The 20,478-nt window shown below is 41.1% G+C and overlaps 1 protein-coding gene across 7 annotated transcripts in view; it reads left to right on the top strand.

Annotated features, from left to right (window-relative positions):
* Positions 1-3,095: 3,095 nt before the first annotated feature.
* ARMC8 (armadillo repeat containing 8) overlaps positions 3,096-20,478 on the top strand; it is a 103,188-nt gene continuing 85,805 nt past the window's right edge. For 4 of the 7 annotated variants that reach the window (XR_011487353.1, XM_020911649.2, XM_070466687.1 and 1 more), the window contains exon 1: positions 3,100-3,356. Coding sequence is in view for 5 of the 7 variants with exons in the window: in XM_020911649.2 (XP_020767308.1) it covers positions 3,312-3,356 (45 nt within the window). In the remaining 2 variants the exon portion in view is untranslated. Of the gene's footprint in view, positions 3,357-20,478 lie in introns of all 7 variants that reach the window. The other 3 variants (XM_070466691.1, XM_070466692.1, XM_070466688.1) reach the window with 3 other exon arrangements.

Raw genomic sequence — 20,478 nt, 5'->3', positions numbered from 1 at the left:
GCTTTGCTAATCAATACTGCCTTCCTGTAAAACAGCCATGTCATATTCTAGAAATAAAACAGAAAAGCCTGGATGCTTTGATTTTAGCTGCAGCTGTAATGAGGGTTCTGTTGCAAGTTTAGATGCACGCTATCTAAATGCATGCATGCTCAGTCGATTCAGTCATGTCCAACTCTTTGTGACCCCATGGACTATAGCTCACCAGCCTCCTCTGTCCACAGGATTCTCCAGGCAAGAATACTGGAGTGGGTTGTCAGGCCCTCCTCCAGAGGAATGTCCCGACCAAGGGATCAAATCTATGACTCCTTCATCTCCTTCACTGCAGGCAGATTCTTTATGGCTAACCCACCAGGGAGATGTTCTCCACATTCTACCCCAAATGTGAGCCTGCACATTCTGCTTTTCTACATAAGGTTAGGGAATTCCTTTCTGTTCTGTGCAGAAGTACAATCCAGGAGGGTAGAGAATTAAAAGCTGTGGGAAACCCTCAACCAATACAGGATGGGAGTGGTGGATTAATGCTCCAACCTCACGATGGCTATCCAGGATTGGGGGCATGCTGTATGTTTCTCAGGGGTCCTTAAGGAATAAGCGGTGACTTCAACAATGGACCCTTATACCGACTTTTTCTTCTTTCTCGTCTCATTCTTGCTGATCCATCAATTCCACGGAAATACTTTCCAAATAAACTAGATGCACCCAAATCATTGTCCCCAAGATCTACCTTTGGGAGTGCCCAAACTAAGCCACCTGGAGGAGGGCAAGGCAACCCACTCCAGTTTTCTTGCCTGGAGAAGTCCATGGACAGAGAAGCCTGGTGGCTACAGTCCATGGGGTCACAAAGAGTCGGATATAATATGAATGCAAACTAAGCCAACAATTCATTCAACAAACATTTACTAAATGACTTTGTTGTTGTTTAATCACCCAGTCATGTCTGACTCTTGCCACCCACCCCATGGGCTGTAGCCCACCAGGCTCCTCTGTCTACAGGATTTCCCAGTATAGAATACTGGAGTGGGTTGCCATTCTCTTCCCCAGGATATCTTCACAACCCAGGAATCCAACCCATGTCTCTTGCATTACAGGCAGATTATTTACCATTGAGCCACCAGGGAAGCCAGTAAATGACTAGTCTATGACACACTAGTGCCTGCTCTGAAGTGTATAACAGGGAGACACAAAAGTAGAACCTTACCTCAAAGTTACCTTCTGTTGTTGGAGATGCTATGTTAGAGGCAAGAACAGAATTATGCATGAAGACATAGGGTAGTTTATTTGGAAAGTGTTTCCGCAGAACAGGATTGATGGATCAGCAAGAGTAAGACAAGAAAAAAGAAAGAGTCAGTATAATTAATGAATTAACGAATGAGCTAATTAATGAAATGTGAATCAAATATACATCAACAACTGTATACCATGCAAATGACAACTATTGAGTTGATACCTTTGTATGCTCTGTATAGGGCTTCCCAGGTGTTGCTAGTGGTAAAGAACCTGCCTGCCAACGCAGGAGGTGCGGGAGATGCTGGTTGAATCCCTGGGTCGGGAAGATCTCCTGGAGGAGGCATGGCAACCCATTCCAGTATTCTTGCCTGGAGAATCCTGTGGACAGAGGAGCCTGGCAGTCTGCAGTCCATAGGGTTGCAAACAGTTGGACACGACTGAAGTAGCTTAGCAAGCACGCTCTCTACAAGGGTTATGCTCTGCTCTTTTGTGGTTTGTAGTGGTACATGATATGAACCTAGGTGATACATGGATGGACATTTAAACATTTTTGTAGTTATTATGTTAATGTGTACTAGACTAAAAATAACACTTGACTTTTCAGAGCCTTATGGTTTAAGATGAGGCTAAAATTAATGAGTTGAAATTGGTTTTAAAGAAAAACACTGAGGGAATAATACTTGGGTGCAGACTGGCAAACATTGTGTGGGTGGTATGCAGGGTAATGAAATTTGGGAAATAGTGTTCTGCAGGAAGGAAACCTGAAATGAAATCCCTGCTTTCTAGAAGGTCAACAGTGAGGGAACACCGGGCCACAAACAAGAATGATTAGTACCACAATAAATTTGGAAACCAAATACAGGGAGAAGATAGGAAAATAGTGAGGAGCAAAGAGAAGGCTATACTAGAGCTACAACCTCCATCGGAAGGCTATTACTCTAGTCCAGGGGAGAGGTAATACTAGCCTGCGTTAGGGAGTGTCTTCAACAACGGCATAAGGACGAGTAACATAATAGGTTCATTGCAATCATCCTGTGAAAACCTCGCTAGTTGCGAACAGCATGAAGTTGAAACCTGTTCAGCCAAATCCAGAGCAGCATTGTCCACATATATACACAACCACACAAATGGAATGACAGAGCTGAATTCGTCACTCAGAAAATAGAATTAGAAGCACATTTTTATTTGGCTTCAACGATCAGAGTGGTAGTGTGAATTAAGTCAGATTCTTGCCCCCATTCCTTTTTTTTTTTTTGTACTTGACTCAGAGGCTCGAGAAACGCTAACATATATACAGCGCTTTCTATGTCTCAGGCATGTTCTAAAAGCTTTACATTTTCCATTCTTCTAACCCTTTATTTGACACAAGAGGAAACTGAAGCATAGGAGGTGCTCAGGTAATGCATCTCTGTGAAACAGCAAGGATTAAACTCAGGCGTTCTGGCTCTAGAGTATCTATTCTTTACACTAGAATGAAAGAGTCGGATAATGCTGAAACAGCTCACCCTTCAGCATCGGATTGTGAAACACTCTTACTGGTGGCAGAACACTTGGCTCTGGGATCACAGTTTCTCCTTCTGTAAGATGGAGATAACGACGCTAGGAGTTTGGTGCAAAGAAGGAGTGAGATAATGAATGCGAAAGTGAACTTCAAATTATGTAGGTGGCTCCACACACCAGTCTTTTGGAATAATGAGAACGGGAACTCAAGAAATTGTAACGAATCAATCTACGAATCTTGTAGCGAGACTCCGCCCCTGACGCTCCTCCCACTGCGAGCCGCAGGTGGGGCCGGCCGATCTTCTTTGCGCATGCGGGAACTGCTGCCCGCTCCCACCTCTATCCCAGGCTGAGAGTAGCTGCCGTTTCTGAGAGGACGATTCGTAAGGAGACCCCTGGCGCGGTTTCCCATTGCTCGTCCCTCTGCTGGCTTTGGCCATAGTTCAGCGGTGTCTAGAGGGTGGTCTGTCCTCGTCTACCTGCCAGACCTTCTGCAGAGGTACCTGTGGTTGGCCCAGTAGTCGGCTGTCGAAAGTGCCGGCCCCCGCGCCGGCGCCGGCTGCAGCCGGGTGGGAAGGCTCAAGATGGCGTGCCTGTTGGAGACCCCAATCCGCATGAGCGTCCTCTCGGTGAGTGACCCGCCGCAGCCGCTCGCTTGCCCGCGCGGGAGCTCGGGCCCAGCCCGCGCCATTCACCAGCAACGCCGTCTGCCTCTTGGGCATCACCCCTTGGGGTGGCCTCTGGCTCAGCTCTGGGCCGGGGAGTGAGAGAGGGTGGGCGGGCGGGATAGACTGGATCCCAGCCGAGCCCGAGACGTCTCCAACTCCGGGAGCGCTCACCGGTGCTGGTTCTCTGACGGCGTCCGGCGGGCGGGGTGGTTGGGCATACGGGCAGCGGCCCAGCGGCGCGGCTTGGGCTTTGCCAGTTGTTTCACCGAGCCCTCCTCTTAGCGATGCCGCTTCCCCGGGGCCGAGCACTCTGCTCCGTGAGGCGCCGGGCTTGCCGCTGACCTGGGGATGAGTGCCCACTTAGCCACCCCATCCTCCCCACCCCCAACCGCTGTGGCAAAAAAAGATAGAGGCTCCTTGGCCCCCACAGACTCGGGGCTACCACGCCAGATCTGTGTGGCTTCTATCGCTTCCCAGCACCCGGTTACGGGTTGGAGCTGCTTGCTTCTTGGCAACGGAGATTTCATATCAGTTGCAACGTCTCCTAGTGTGTATAGTTATTTAAGCCCCCTTTCTCCGCTCTACTGTGACGGTCTCAGCCCTGTGAGTCTGCAGGAACCTGTGCCTGGCGTTCCTTTTTCCTTCAAGAGGAGTCAAACGTTAAAAAGGAATGTATTGACATGCCAACAAGCAAACCTAGTTTGCTTGTTGAAGTTTCAAAATAAAACCAAATCGCGACTTTCACCGTTTACTGTGTTGCTTTTGAGAGAACCAGGACCAGGGGTGAAAGTTACTAGAAGGTACCTTAGAAGGATTTTGCAACAAATGAGAGCTGTCCAACTGAGAATTGTCAGTTTACCAGAGGCCCATTTGTTGTAGTTGGAAACCAGCCGGCAAAGACTGGTTGACCATCTTTTAAACTTCTCGTGGAAGTCAGTCTGATGTTGAGACGGTGGCTGGATTGTACATGACTTGTCAGATTCCTTGAGCCTGTGGCTCCAGCTGGTTTCTTTTCTCTTCAGTGACTTCTCCCACAAACACACTCACCTGTCTGGAGGCAGTTAGCTCATTTGCAACAATTCGCGGTTAGAGCATTGTTGCGGTTAGACCATTGTTGCAGTTACAGAATTGTGCTATATTCCACTTTGATTTTTTGTTTTTGGAAGGGGGTGAGCTGTACAGAAATATTTTCTCTGATCCATTTTAGTAATCCCTTTTTTAATTTTTAAACTGTGACTGGGGAAATACTGTTCACCTAAGCATTGAATTAGATTGAGTTACCACACCTCTGACTGACACCTAGTAACATTTTATGGGAGAACAGGCCAATGACTTTAACGTCATTATGCTGTTGTTGTTTGGAAGTCACTTTTCTCAGTTCCCTTTAATTATTCTCATTTATCCTTAACTTCACTTGAAGCTTTTTTATTTTTGTACATTGTCAACTCGTATAGTGTACAGTTGAATTTTGTTGTTGTTGTTGTTTTTTGTTTTCACCCCCTTAGTAATATTTCCTATTTAACTTTGTGCAAAAACTTCTTGAAGAGTGTTCTCTATTTCTTGTGGGGATTTGCTTTAGCCCCAGTCTCACTGGGCCTCTCTTCCCTTTCACCTCCAGCCACCTTTTTTTTTTTTTTTTTAAGGTTTTCAGAGTCCTAGGGTCTGGTCTTTCAGTTCATCAGTTCTGGTGCCTTGGGAAAGCAGAGCTTTGGATAAATGATTTAAGCTGTCCAGACTTATTGATTATAATAGTTTCAACTGAAGCCTGGATCTTTCAAAGTTTTACCTAGGGCACCACTTTTTGAAATACAAAGTGCAGATGGACCAGGAATTAATAATGAAAAATTATCTTGAAAATAATTGACCGCCTTAATAGGCTACTTATTTTGCACCAGCTGTGTACAACACTGTTTAATATATGCTTTAGGGTATGCTTGATTGAGCTCAGCTGTACCCTCAGGGAACTCACTGGTCTGAATGACTCCATAGCTTGAAAAACATAATTCACACCAGGGGCAGATCAAATGGTTTAGAGAATTTCCCTTCAAGTCCCTTTATATCTTCTTCTTTCTGGTGGCTTAGATGGTAAAGAACTCTACCTGCAAGGCATGAGACCCGGGTTCGATCCCTGGGTTGGGAAGATCCCCTGGAGAAAGGAATGGCAACCCACTCCAATATTCTTGCCTGGAGAATTCCATAGACAGAGGAGCCTGGTGGGATACAGTCCATGGGGTCACAAAGAGTCAGACATAACTGAGCAACTAACCACAACCTCTCTGAGAGATATTATTCATTCTAAAATGTTAACTGTAGTCAACTCACACATCTGCATTGTCAGCCTTGGCTGTTCTCCATCTGGTCTCATGTCTTCAGTTGTGTGGATGTTAGCCATCACTTCCAACAAAGCACATTCCTTCTGACTTCCCATTTCTGTTAATGGTACTGTCTTTCATGGATCACCCACCATTAAACTGCTTGAATCATCTTTGACTCTTCCCTCTTCATGCCTCTAGAGCTAATCAGTCCTTAAGTTCTTTTGGCTCTTCATTCTCAGTGTTTCTCACATCTGTCTGTTCCTGTGATCACCTTCTCTTTCAGGACCTTATCATTTTATGCCTGCATTACCACAGTTCCTTGCAGTTTATTTTACTGCCTCTAGTAGTCCAGTTCTCCACATTAATTTTCCTATACAGCACACAGGACACACAGTTTCCTTGTTTCAATTCTTCAGTGGATTCCTGTTGATGAAAGGATGCTATTCCTATTCAGTTTTGGATATAAGATTCTTTCTCCTCTGCATGAACCTCCTATCCCATATAAACTGGCTTTCTCAAGTTAAAGTGGTCTGGATTCTTACAAACCCCAGTAGCCCTTGTCTGCCTGCTCATTTGCACACATGAATTCTAGCTTTGTATGTAACACATTTTGAGCTTCTGTCATTTGCTGAGCATGGCATTGGGTTTGGGAATACAGTGGTGAACTGCACAGACTGTCTCTGCCTTCTTGGAGATTAGTCTAATGGGGGAAAGAGATATCAAAATGTCACAGAGTTCTTTGTGAACGATGATTAGTGTTACAAATGAAAAATATAGGGTGCTGTACCAACATGTAATAGAGGAATGTGTTCAAATATGGAGGTCAGTGAGCTAGGAAAGGTTTCCCTGAAGAAGTGACAATGAGCTAATAGTTCAAGGACAAGTAAGAACTAACTCGAATAACAGAAGAGCATTCCAGGCAAGCTGGAATCCAGCTGAAATCAAGATTGAAATCAAGCTGGAATCAAGATTGCCAGGAGAAATATCAATAACCTCAGATACGCAGATGACATCAGCTTCCTGATAGTTCAGTTGGTAAAGAATCCACCTGCAATGCAGGAAACCCTGGTTCAATTCCTGGGTTGGGAAGATCCACTGGAGAAGGGATAGGCTACCCACTCCAGTATTCTTGGGCTTCCCTTGTGGCTCAGCTGGTAAAGAATCTGCCTGCAATGCAGGAGACCTGGGTTCGATCCCCGGGTTGGGAAGATCCCCTGGAGAAGGGAAAGGCTACCCACTGCAGTATTCTGGCCTGGAGAATTCCATGGGCTGTATAGCCCATGGGGTCATAAAGTGTCATACACGACTGAGTGACTTTCACTTTATGGCAAAAAGCAAAGAAGAACTAAAGAGTCTCTTGATAAAAGTGAAAGAGGAGAGTGAAAAAGTTGGCTTAAAACTCAACATTCAAAAAACTAAGATCATGGCATCTGGTCCCGCCACTTCATAACAAATAGATGGGGAAACAATGTAAACAGTGACAAACTTTATTTTCTTGGGCTCCAAAATCACTGCAGATGGTGACTGCAACCATGAAATTAAAAGACACTTGTTCCTTGGAAGAAAAGCTATGACCAACCAAGACAGCATATTAAAAAGCAGAGACATTACTTTGCCAACAAAGGTCGTCTAGTCAAAGCTATGGTTTTTCCAGTAGTCATGTATGGATGTGAGAGTTGGACTGTAAAGAAAGCTGAGCACCAAAGAATTGATGCTTTTGAACTGTGGTGTTGGAGAAACTCTTGAGAGTCCCTGGACTGCAAGGAGATCAAACCAGTCAATCCTAAAGGAAATCAGTCCTGAATTTTCATTGGAAGGACTGATGCTGAAGCTGAAACTCCAGTACTTTGGCCACCTGATGCAAAGAACTGACCCATTGGAAAAGACCTTGATGCTGGGAAAGAGTGAAGGCAGCAAGAGAAGGGGGTGACAGAGAATGAGATGGTTGGATGGCATCACTGACTCAATGGACATGAGTTTGAGTAAACTCCGGGAGTTGGTGATGGACAGGGAAGCCTGGTGTGCTGCAGTCCACGGGGTCGTAAAGAGTCGGACATGACTAAGTGACTGAACTGAACTGATTCCAGGCAAAGGAAACTTGTGTTTCAGGAGTCCTGAGGCTTTTAGTAATTATTCTGTTTTATCTTCTTAGAGAGTAAAGTAATTCAGAGGTAAATGCTGGACCTTGCCTTCTTTTTAATCCAGCTATCCTTTATAGAGTTTCCTTGGTGGCTCAGATGGTGAAGAATCTGACGGCACTGCCGGACACCCAAGTTCAATCCCTGGGTAGGGAAGATCCCCTGGAGGAGGGCATGGCAACACACTCCAATATTCTTGCCTGGACAACCCCATGGACAGAGGAACCTAGTGGTCTACAGTCAGTGTGGTGGCAAAGAGCCACCACACAACTGAGCCACTGACACACTTTCACTTTCTATAGCACTGTGTCTTTTGTATGCTAGATTCTCAATAAATATTTGATTGAACTGTTTATTTGGAGGAATTGAACGAAATCTCCAGGTGTCTTTCTTGGTCATGGCCATGATCACCCTATCCCTCTTTGGTTTGCATTTAGCATTACAACGTCACTGTTTTCAACACCATTTATACATTTTCCCAAACTTTTGGGGTGGTTTTACATTGATTGCGTTTTTAAAAGTTTTTATTTTGAGATAGCTACAGATTCACAGGAAGTTGCACAGATAGTAGACAGAGATGGTTGTGTGTACTCTGCCCACCTCCCCGTTTGGTCACATTTTATTTAAGTGTTGTATAATATCAAAACCACATAACTGTTGTTGGTATAAATATGTATGTACTTCTGTATTGTATTATCACATGTGTATATTTGTGTAACAACACAGTCAAGATCTCCCTCATGCTACTTCTTTATAGTCACACCTTCCTACTCCCCCACACCCAGTATCTCTAACCCTGGGCAACAGTTAAACTCTTCTCCATCTCTATGATTTTGTCATTTTTCTATAACGTTACTTAAGTGGAGTCATATGGCGTGTGACTTTTTGAGATTGTCTTTTGTCATTGAGTGTAATGCCCTGAAGATCCATCTAAGCTGTTGTGTATGTATCAATAGTTCCTTCCTTTTAATTGCTGAGTAGCATCCCATGATATGAATTTATAATATGGATGTCTGAAAGATAGTTTGCTTAACTGTACTATTAGAAATTTCGGTTGTTTGTAGTTTTTGGTTGTTAAAGCCTGCTATGAACAAACATATACAGGCTTTTCTGTGGGCATAACTTTTTGTATCTCTGAGATAAATGCCCAGTGGTGCAATTTTAGGTTGTGTTGTCAATGTATGTTTAGTTCTTAAAGAAACTGACAAACTTTTCCAGAGTGACTGTACCATTTTACATTCCCACCGGTAATGTAGGAAGGGACCCAGTTTCTTTGTGTGCTCACTAGCATTTGGCACATCATTAGTTTTTATTTTAGCTGTTCTAATAGATGTATAGTGATATCTCATCATGGTCTTTAATATGCATTTCTGTAATGTCAAATATATTTTTATTACTTGCCATTCATATTTTATTGAAATATTAATAAAATATTGTAGTGAAGTATTTTTTCGTGTCCTTTTGCCCACTTTCTAATTGGACTGTTTGGATTTTGACTGTAGAGTTTTGAAAGTTCTTTGTATATTCTAGATATGAGTCCTTGGTCAGATAGGTGCTTCAGAAATATTTTCTCCCAATGTGTAGCTTATCTTTGCATCCTCTTATAGCTTATAAAATGAACTTTGATCCCAATTTCACAGCAGAAATTAATTCAAAATGGATCATAGATTTAATTGTAAAATATATAAAATAACACTTCTAGAATAAACAGAAAATTTCCAGAACCTTGGGTTTGGTAAAGAATTCTTAGATATAACATCAAAAGCATGATCTATTTTTTTTTTTAATTGATAACTGGACTTAAAATGAAAATTTATGCTTTTTGAAAGACCCTGTTAAGAGGATGATTACGCTGTGGTCACTTTGTAATGCTTTAAGAGACAAAATGATAAAATACCTTTGAATCATACCGTAGGCTGTATAGACAGCTAAGGCCTTCCTTACATTCTTTTTCCATTGCCATTATGCCTATTTGATAAGCAGCTATTTGAACTGTATAGGATATTCCAAGTCGGGATATTCCTTGATTTTGTTCTGTTCCTTATGATTATAAACATTTGTTGGTCTAAAAGTGCATAGTGATTTGCTTTCTTACGTGGACAACTGACAAGAATTTTAAAAAGTTCTTTTCTGTGAAGTTAAGCCCAACCATCCTATAAGTATGAATTTGGTCTCTCTTGATTTTTAGTAGTAAATGCAAAGTAAAATCTCATAAATGCATTTTAAAGTTTTCTCTTTGTTTACTCTACAAAACACCAGTGAGCACAGGGTATGTCAGGAGTTGGTGCTAAAAGAAAATCACTATGAACTTCCTAATCTTTAATAGGAATGTGTGAAGAACAGAAGATGCTCATTGTATGTTTTTGGACATCTTGCTATCTTTTTAAGGAAAGATTGCCACCTGAATTCAGACATCAAATGCTCAAGAAGTCATTTATGCTTTACCAAGAATTAGGTAGGGTCTTCCAGTTTCACTTAGAGATCTGGTCTTATTTCCTCCTATCCTCATCAAGAATTTTTAAAGTAGTGCCAAGAGCCAGGAATTTCAGTTACTTTGATTTTTAGCTTTTTTATTTCAACAGTTGTTTTGCAGTGCTATGTATCGTGTTGGCTTCTAAGTAAAGGTGTGGAATTATTGACAAAGGAGGATTTCTGTTATTTTCTGGAAATTGGAGAACAGCTACCTTCACTGAGCAGTGGTGCTGTGATCCTTAGGACTGTTTAGATAGGAATGAAAAGTATTCCAAATAAGAGCTGTTTTGCAGAAACAGCTCCCACTTGTCACTTCAGTAAAAGAAAACTGTTTTGATCTCATTTCATAAACTCAGAAGAAAAAGAGTTAGCTGCGTTCTGTGGTATAGTCATAAAAAAGTTATTGGGGGAGGGGAATGATGAGACAGAGTTGTGCTTTCTATTAAAAATGAAAAGTTCAGATTCCAGCCTGTAGAATCTATTAACATTTGGAAGTCTTTACCACCTGCAAAATGATTACAGAATACACAATTATTTTGTTTCAGGAAGAATTTATTAGGCTTTCAATAAGTTGTAAGACATGACTGATTGAATAAGGGGAATGAAGAAAAGGAAAGAGTCATAATCATGATCAAATATGATTGGCAAGATTTTTAGCTTTATATCTAGGTGATATCCTGTACTGAGATGGTGAGGATTAGAAGCAGAACATGTTAGAGGAAAGTGAAAGTGAAAGCCACTCAGTGGTGTCCGACTCTTTGCGACCCCATAAACTATATAGTCCCTGGAATACTCCAGGCCAGAATACTGGAGTGGGTAGCTGTTCCCTTCTCCAGGGAATCTTCCCAACCCAGGAATCAAACCCAGGTCTCCCACATTGCAGGTGAATTCTTTGCCAGCTGAGCCACTGGGAAAGCCCAGAAATACTGGAGTGGGTAGCCTATGCCTTTTCCAGTGGATCTTCCCGACCCAGGAATTGAACCAGAGTCTCCTGCATTGTAGGCAGATTCTTTACCAGCTGAGCTACCATAGAAGCCTGTGTTAGAGGAATAAGGAAGGAAAATGAGTTTCATTTTGGACATGCTGCATTTGAAGTGTTTTCTGGAAATTCATTTAGAGGTGTCCAATAGGCAGTTGGATATTCTGGAATGTTTTCCACAGCAGTTTTCTTCAGTCCTCTGTGGATATCAGCTAGGTGCCCTACAGTTTAGCCCAATTCTGGTACTGTTTACATGGAAATAGTATCAGATTCCACAGGTTAATCCTGCAAGACTGTCCCCACTTCAGACAGCAGTTGTAAGTCCACATTGTTCTCCTGTCCTCTGACTGACCAGATATAAATCAAGGGATTGTACTGTTCCCTTCTTGGATTCAGTTATTTGTCAGAATGGTTCACAAAACTCAGCAAAACATGTTAACCAGTTTATTATAAAGGATAGATGAATAAATAGCCAGGTGAAGAAGTACATAGGTCAAGATCTAGAAAGGTCCCAAGTTCAGGAACTTCTGTCCCTGTGGAACTGGGGTGCAAAATCTTCCTGGCCTGTGAATCCATTCACCTACCTGGAAATTCATCATGTTTTATTCAGGAATGTTTATAGAGCTTTAATCTCCAGCCTCCGTCTCTTCCATTTCTCAGAGGTTGGTGGATGGGACTGAAAGTTCCAGCCCTCTAATCACTTGGTCTTTTTGGTAACCAGTCCCATCTTGAGGCTATCTAGGGCCCCAGCCTGATCATTCATTAGCATAAGCTCTTGAAAGGTATTCCTTATGAATAAGTAAAGACACTCATATAATGCAGGAAATTTTTCAAGAGTTTTAGGAGCTTTGTGCCAGGAACTGGAAGAAAGACTGGATATACTGGGCTGACCCAAAAGTTCATTCAGGAATGGAAAATTGAATGAACTTTTTGGTTAACCCATTATTTATTAAGCTACAGATATAAAGGTCTAGTGGGCTTTCCAGGTGGCACAGTGGTAAAGAATCCGCCTGCCAGTGCAGGCGATGCAGGAGACATGGGTTTGATCCCTGGGTTGGAAAGATTTCCTGGAGAAGAAAATGGCAACCAAGTCCAATATTGCCGGGAAAATCCTGTGGACAGATGAACTTGGTGGGCTACAGTTCATGGGGTCACAAAGAGTCGGACACGATTGAGCATACTTAAAGGTCTAGTGCTTAAACCTGGGGAGATGATTATTATTGGGAGTCATCAGTACATTGATCTGTGGATCTTAACCTTTTAGGTTTAAGAGGCTCAACACCATCTTCCCCAGAAAAGCATGCATCTGCCTAAAGAATCACATAATTTCAAGAGTCTCATTAATTCCCTGAAACCCACACATAAATCTTGAGTTAACAGTTCCTATTCTTTATTCATTCCAGTCAGTCAGAAAAACATATCACAAAATTTAAAACTCATTTAAAATAATTTTAGAATGGTAAAAAATTATAACACAGGGTTTTAAAAGTCATGTAAGGTACCATATGGGAGACTTGGCTCTGAAGAACTATACTCTTTTGCCCAGAATATGCCAGTGATCTTCCCCAAGGTGTACTGTATCTGCAGAAAGGACTTTGTTGTAGCAGATGGTGTAGCAGACCTGGGAGACAGAGCTAGATGAGAAATTTCAGTGGGATAAAGTAAGTTCTGGACTCAGGCAAAGTGGAATAGATTGAAGTTACAAGTGGCCCGTGATATTGGCATAATAGTCACAGGCCTCAATGTGGGTGATGGTCAGGCAGATCCTGAGTGGTACTATGATAGGAAAGTTAATGCAGCAGTTGATGGAAGGGACAGACTGAGTATGGGTCAAGCACCATGGATAGCTCCAAGGCAAGGGTATTTACTACCTCTAAAACTCTGAAACAAACAAAGCCTTTTTTTTTTCTTTTTTAAATAAGGAGGCAGGTAGCCTGTCTGGACTGTATCATCTCTGAGGTGTACCTTGAAAGATGGTACCTTGGATCTCTAAGTCATTACATGACTTTATTCTTGAATAATTCAAACTATTCTTATGGTCAAGGACAATATCACACCCATGTCTGAGTAGCCTCACTCTGTTATGTCAGGATTGAGAAGTAGGCATTTCAATGCCCCCTAGTGGATTTCCTGGGCTATCTTAACATCTTATTTTATTTTATTTTTCTTTAGTTACATCTCAATTTCTCTTTACTTAGTATCTCTCATATTAAGCTTCTATAGAACAAGCAAAAAGTGAGCGTGTGTCTAGTCCCTCAGTGATATCCAACTCTGTGCGGCCCCATGCACAGTATAGCCCCACCAGGCTCCTCTGTCCATGGGATTTCCCAGGCAAGAATACTGGAGTGGGTTGCCATTTCCTCCTCCATATCTTAACATTTTAGAAGGCATCTAAATAAACCTTTGCCAACTCAGAGGATATCTCAATCTCTGTAAAACTCCTCACAACCCTTGTCACTCCAGTGAGAAGGTTCTTGCTCCCTTGAACTTCCAGATTCTCCTGTTTGGCACCATAAATTGTTACATGATTCATTTATTCTATCCAGAGGGATCTCTTCTTGGCCCTCAGTCTTCAGACATTTTTGTCTACACTGAAGAGTAAATGAATAGAATTTAATAATGAGAAGGAATCTTAAAAATCATATAGACTCAAATATATAAAGAAAGCTGAGTGCCGAAGAATTGATGCTTTTGAACTGTGGTGTTGGAGAAGACTCTTGAGAGTCGTTTGGACTGCATGGAGATCCAGCCAGTTCATCCTAAAGGAAGTCAGTCCTGAATATTCATTGGAAGGACTGATGCTGAAGCTGAAACTCCAATACTTTGGCTGCCTGATGTGAAGAACTGACTCATTGGAAAAGACCCTGATGCTGGGAAAGATTGAAGGCGGGAGGAGAAGGGGACAACAGAGGATGAGATGGTTGGGTGGCATCACCGACTCAATGGACATGAGTTTGAGTAAGCTCCGGGAGTTAGTGATGGATAGGGAAACCTGGCGTACTATAGTCCATGGGGTCACAGAGTTGGACACGACTGAGCAACTGAACTGAACTGAGACTCAAGTAGCTGTTTGTAATTTGTACCATACTTTAAAAACATTGCAGTACCTGATTAGAAAGAAGCATGCATATTAAATTGCTTCCAGTTCTTCAGACCACCTAAGCATACTTATAACATTTTGATACTATATGCAAGAGCTGTAATAATATTTTATTACATTAGAAACTCACTGCAGAAAAAGTAGAGGCTGTTCTTCATATTTCTTTTAAACTGTCTTCTGATTTTCTTATTGTGAAAAAAAAATCCTCTTTGTGTGAGTAAAATTATGGAATCTTGGTGTGAAAGAAGCCTGCAGACTTTGTCCTAGTTACTTTCTTATTGGGAAAAAACTGAGAACCAGAGAAGTTGACCTATCCACTGTCATATACTATTATCTATAAAGTGTCAGAGTCAGGTTTCCAAACACATAGTTAGAAAAATATTTTGTGTGCACGACCTTACATTTTAGTATTTTATTTTCAGACTTTCTGTGAGTACTGACTTACTTGCTACTTATCTTAAAATAAGTTCTTTTAACATGTAAAATCTGATTTTCAGTCTTAATAATTTACTAAGAATTCAGGCTGCCTCTTATCCAAGTAGGTTAAGTTAAAAATTATATATTTAAGTATTTTCATGATTGCATTTATGAGATTGAAACAGACTATATTCTAGGAATTTTGGCTGTCATAAGTGTGTTATGTTCTATGTGGATGGGATCTGGCCAGACTCAAGTGCCATTTTACAAACTTTGAAAGTTGCTAGAGACTGCAGAAAAGAAGGGCTTTGGTGAATTTTGGGAGGGAGGGTGCTTCAAACCTCTAGAATCACCGAAGAATGAATCCCATGATTTTTTAAAAAGTAAAGATAAAAGTAGTTTAAAAAATACTATGTGATCTGCAAAAATTGACTGAGAATCTGATTTAGTCCTAATCAGGCTAAAACTTTACTAGAATACAGAAAAGTAAAAGAAAAACCAAAATAGCTACAAAATTTTGAGTTTACTTAGGCATTTTCTTCTAATTTTTATTCCTTTTGGAGGCAGGTGGGAATTTTTTAATATACAGGAGGGTATGATAGCTGCAAGGAAAAAGTCAGTCTTTGTTGATTAGAGCTGAAACTCCAATACTTTTGCCACCTGATTCGAAGAACTGACTCATTTGAAAAGACCCAGATTCTGGGAAAGATTGAAGGCGGGAAGAGAAGGGAACGACAGAGGATGAGATGGTTGGATGGTTTCACTAACTCAATGGACATGAGTTCGAGTAAACTCTGGGAGACAGGGATGCCTGGTATGCTGCAGTCCATAGGGTCGCAAAGAGTTGGACATGACTGAGCGACGGAACTGAACTGTTGATATTATCCTTTTTTGTATTGCTCCAGAAGGAGGTAGATTTTACCCCGTCAATATTAGGGAAAAAAATTCTCCAGCAGTTCGTTTCCTTTAATGGTGAAATTAACTCTATGGCAGAGAAATATAGTGTCATTAGAACTCTTCAAGTAGCAATGAGGCAGTATTTAGGATATTGTGACTTTATCTCACCAGAACACAGTCAGAATGTGGGGAAGGGGTGGCATATGATTTGATAGTAAAGCACAGTTGAGTACAATTTCAAAGTATCAGATTTCTGACGTTCTGGATTCTGACAGCCCGAATCTCTTTAGTGACAATATACAAACACATCAGGGACTTCCCAGGTGGTGCTAGTGGTAAAGAACCCACCTGCCAATGCAGGAGACCTAGGAGACACTGGTTCGATCCCTGGGATCAGGAAGATCCCCTGGGGGAGGGCATGGCAACCCACTCCAGGATTCTTCCCTGGAGAATCCCATGGACAGATGAGCCTGGCTGGCTACAGTCCATAGGGTTGCAAAGAGTCGGACACGAGTGAAGGGACTTAGCACACATGTGTGCACAAACACATCAAGTGTTCTTGGACTTCAAAATGAATAATTGTGAATCTGTGACTGATCTAAGCAGTACAGTTATTTGGGAGTTCAGAAAATTGGGAAGCATTTGTTTGGACTGAGAGTTTTGGAGACATCAGAAAATCATATCTTGGCTTTAAATTGGGATGGAGAAGAGGTTCTGAAGCTTGCAGTTGACTGGAATGTTAAGAGCCGTTTCACTTAGTGGTTCTCAACCCTACCAGACTCCATACCCTCTTCTTAAAACATATTTAGAAGCACCTCTTTGGCAGTCCTGAAGTGAAATTCATTGGTAACTGTTCTCATGTATAAATTTTTAAGGGTTGGCGTGATGCCACAGCTGTGTTAAGGGAGAAAGAGTAGGAAACTATGCCATTTAAATGAGTAAATACTCAGATCCTGGAGAGAAGTAATAAAGTAGTGCTGTGCTGTGCTTAGTCATGTTTGACTCTTTGTGACCCCATGGACTGTAGCCCACCAGGCTCCTTTGTCCATTGGGATTCTCCAGGCAAGAATACTAGAGTGGGTTGCCATGTCCTCCTTCAGAGGATCTTCCCAACCCAGGGATTGGACGCAGGTCTCCCACATTGCAGCCAGATTCTTTACTGTCTGAACCACCAGGGAAGCCCAAGAACACTGGAGTGGGTAGCCTATCCCTTCTCCAGGGGAACTTCCTGGTCCGGGAATCTAGCTGGGGTCTCCTGCATTGCAGGTGGATTTTTTTACAAGCTGAGCTACCGAGGAAGCCCAATAAAGTAGTGATATATTTGCAAGTAAGGTTAGTTTAGCTATAAATATGACAGCTGTATAGGTATGGTGTGTATATATGGTAGGTATAGGTATATATGTTACTTAAGTATAATAAATGATATTAATTTTGATGTGACTTTCTGAAACAAATGGTACTTTTGGTAAAGTACCTAATAAGACAAAGTTCAAGTCCAGCCTTTTCTATATTCTTTTGGGAATTGCATTTTTGGAAAATGTTATAGTAAAATGATGCTGAACATATATTGTGTTTATATGTAAAATGGAGTTAGAGTCTAGGCTCAGGATATTAAAGTTTATTTTGCTATGTGACTCTATAATGGAAAGACTTTTGGAATGTGGACCTATTGTCCCACTCACAGGACATGTAGCGCCCTTGGTCCTTGCCCACTAGATATTAGTAGCATCTACTGTCGTTTTGACAGTCCCAAATCACTTCCATAGATTTACAGAACGTATTTTAGGCAGTAGTGCTGTCCCTGTTGAGAACCACTGAGATGATGAGGGTATGGGGTTCTCTGGTGATGCATGTGTATCAGTATGCCTCCCTCTTTCTCTTCTGCACTCTTCCCTCCCCCCAGCTTGTGCAGTGTATAGTATAAGGAGGTGGAAAGAAAATGTGCTGTTAAACATTTCCCCCCATAGAATGTTTAGCCCTCTAATATCCTGCATCATTTATTTACTATGTTTATTGCTTTTTATCATTCTCCCCTTGCTGAAATGTCAGTTCAGCAAAGGTGGACATTTTTTGGTCATTGCCTAGGCTGTATCGTTGTTTAACTCTTTGTTGGCTGAATTAAAGAGTACAACTTTAGCTTTGTCTTGTGTTCCCAAGTGTATACTATGGTCACTGTCGTACTAAATTGCGTTTCTCAAACACACCACATTGCTTCAGAACTCTTTTGCATGTGCTATACTCTCTACCTCAAGTCCTTGTCTTTTTTCCTTCCCTTTTCACCTAACAGAATAATATTAGTCTTTCAGATTAATCATCCTGCTGCTTAGATACCGTCTCCCATTCCACCTCTAACTTCTGTACTTAAGTTAATTATATCTTCAACTTTCTTTTTATTTTGTGTTCATTTTTATAGTTGCACTTATCCTGTGGTAGAAATAACAACTGTAACTTATTTACCTGTTTCTGTGTTGTGAATGTCTTGAGGGTAAGGGACTATATCTTATCTCTATTGTCAGCACCTAGTAAATTAAAGATATTTACATGTTGAATTTCAGCATGAAATAGTTTTTAAATGAATCTTTGTAGAGCTCAGACATTCTATTTTTGGGGTTGTATTCCTTTCATCTCTCCCCTAAACCAAGGTTTTCCCTGACATGCTGAATGATCAACATTATGAACAATTTTATCTTGAAGTTCCTAGTAGTTTGTGGAATAATTGACATACTAAATTTTGATTGGCAATAACCAGTTTAAAATTCATTTCTTAGGGGTCAGAATTCCGCATTGAGAATTAGAATATTTTAGTTTCTAAAGAACACATGAATTAAATGAGAAAATGGATATGAAAATGCTTTGTAAACTATAACTTGCTAAACAAGTGTCAGGTATTATAAAAATATTTGTATTCTGTCTACCTTTTCTTTCTGGGTTGTTGTATGGGAACGAGAACACTAGAGATGGTTCCTCCTTGGAGCTTCCCAGCTGGTCCCATGGTTAAGACTGCAGCGTGTGCAGGTTTGGTTTCTGTTCAGGGAACTAAGATCCTGCATGCTGTGCACTGTGCCCAAAAAAAAAGAAAGATTACTCCTTGACCTATGTATTGATATTCTTAACTGTGATCAAATATTTTCTGAGTCTTTTGTTATACCTGCAGTTATAATGAAAGTAATAAAAAGTACACTAATGATTACTTTTAATGATTCTTTTCTACATTTTTAAGTTTTTAAAAAATCTCAAGTAATGAAAGGTTAGAGTTTTAAGTTCAGCACTCGAATGCATATTTATTTCTTCCTAAGTGCTTACTTTGCTCTGAGAAAAAGGCTGTTATCAGGTGAGGACCGGTATCTGTCTAAATGTGTTGTGCTTGGTCACTCAGTCGTGTCTCACTCTTTGAAACCCCATGGATTGTAGCCTGCTAGGCTCCTCTGTCCATGGGGATTCTCCAGGCAAGAATACTGGAGTGGGTTACCATGCCCTCCTGCAGGGGATTTTCCCAACCCAGGAATTGAACCCAGGTCTCCCACATTGCAGGCGGATTCTTTACCATCTGAGCCACCACGGAAGCCCATCTATCTGAATAATTAAGCTTTAACCATGAATATGAATATAAATACCCGAGAAGAGCATTTGTCACACTTGAAAAAATTATATTTTTTTATACAAAAATAGAATTTTCCTGAAATCAATATTTGTATGGATCATTACAGGGGTTTTTCCTGTAATATATACAAATGTATTATCTCATTTGCTCCATACTCTGAACTATGTGGTGACATCACCATTTTATACGTGAAGACAACAATCTCAAAATTTTGTTTTTGCCCTGAGTCATGAAGTAGCAGAACTAAGTTTCAAACCCATCTTCTAATGCCAGATCATGTGTTCTTTTCTACCACTCAATGCCTGAATATGGTAGAAATAAAGAACATACTATTTTATTGAAATATACATAGAACAAGATTTTAATTAAATGAATTTGTTTGGTATTTTCTTATTAACACTTAAACTCACACTGTTCGTTGTCTAATAAACCTGTCACTTCATTTCAGGTTTTAAAACTTCAGTTGAACACATTTACTTCTAATCTTTTAGTTAAATCCTGTTCAAGTCTAGGACTTAGTAATTTAGTATTCAAGACCTTTCCCAAAGAATTTTTTTCCCCCAAAAGTTAGGGTTTTATTCACCCCAGCCATGGGTAGTTTATTCAGAAGGGCAAGTAGAGAATGTTCTAGTGAGGCTTTTCAGCATGTCTGACCAGTTTTCTGAGCTATCATTAAGTTTTCCCTCTTTTGTGCTACTAAAGAGGAATAAAAGGTAGGGTGAGCATATAGCCTGGTTTGTCCCCAACACTCTTCATTTTTGTGTGTTATCTGTGACAAGTATTAATAGTGCTCTCTTTCAGTCCTAAAATTATCCTGGTTTGGATGATAAATTTGAAGGTCTATTCATTGTCTATTTATTGTTATGTAACAAATTACCCTAAAACTTATCTGCTTAAAACATTTGTTATTTCAGTTTCTGTAGGTCAGGATTCAGATGTGGTTTAGCTAGTGCCTCTGCCCCAGAGTTCCTTGTGAGGCTGCAGTCAGGGTGTCAACAGGAGCACCTCTTCTCACCTGAAGACTGAGTTGAAGGGGCATGCATTTCCAAGCTCACTCACAGAGTTTGGGGCAGGATTTAGTTCCACATGGGCTGTTGAACTGAGGGCCTCAATTCCTTGCTGGCTCTTGGCCAGGGGCTCCCCTTAGTTCCATGCCATGTGGCT

The sequence above is a fragment of the Odocoileus virginianus genome, chromosome 4 (assembly GCF_023699985.2).
Source record: "Odocoileus virginianus isolate 20LAN1187 ecotype Illinois chromosome 4, Ovbor_1.2, whole genome shotgun sequence".
Taxonomy (NCBI): domain Eukaryota; kingdom Metazoa; phylum Chordata; class Mammalia; order Artiodactyla; family Cervidae; genus Odocoileus; species Odocoileus virginianus.
This window is presented reverse-complemented; position numbering and strand designations above follow the sequence as displayed.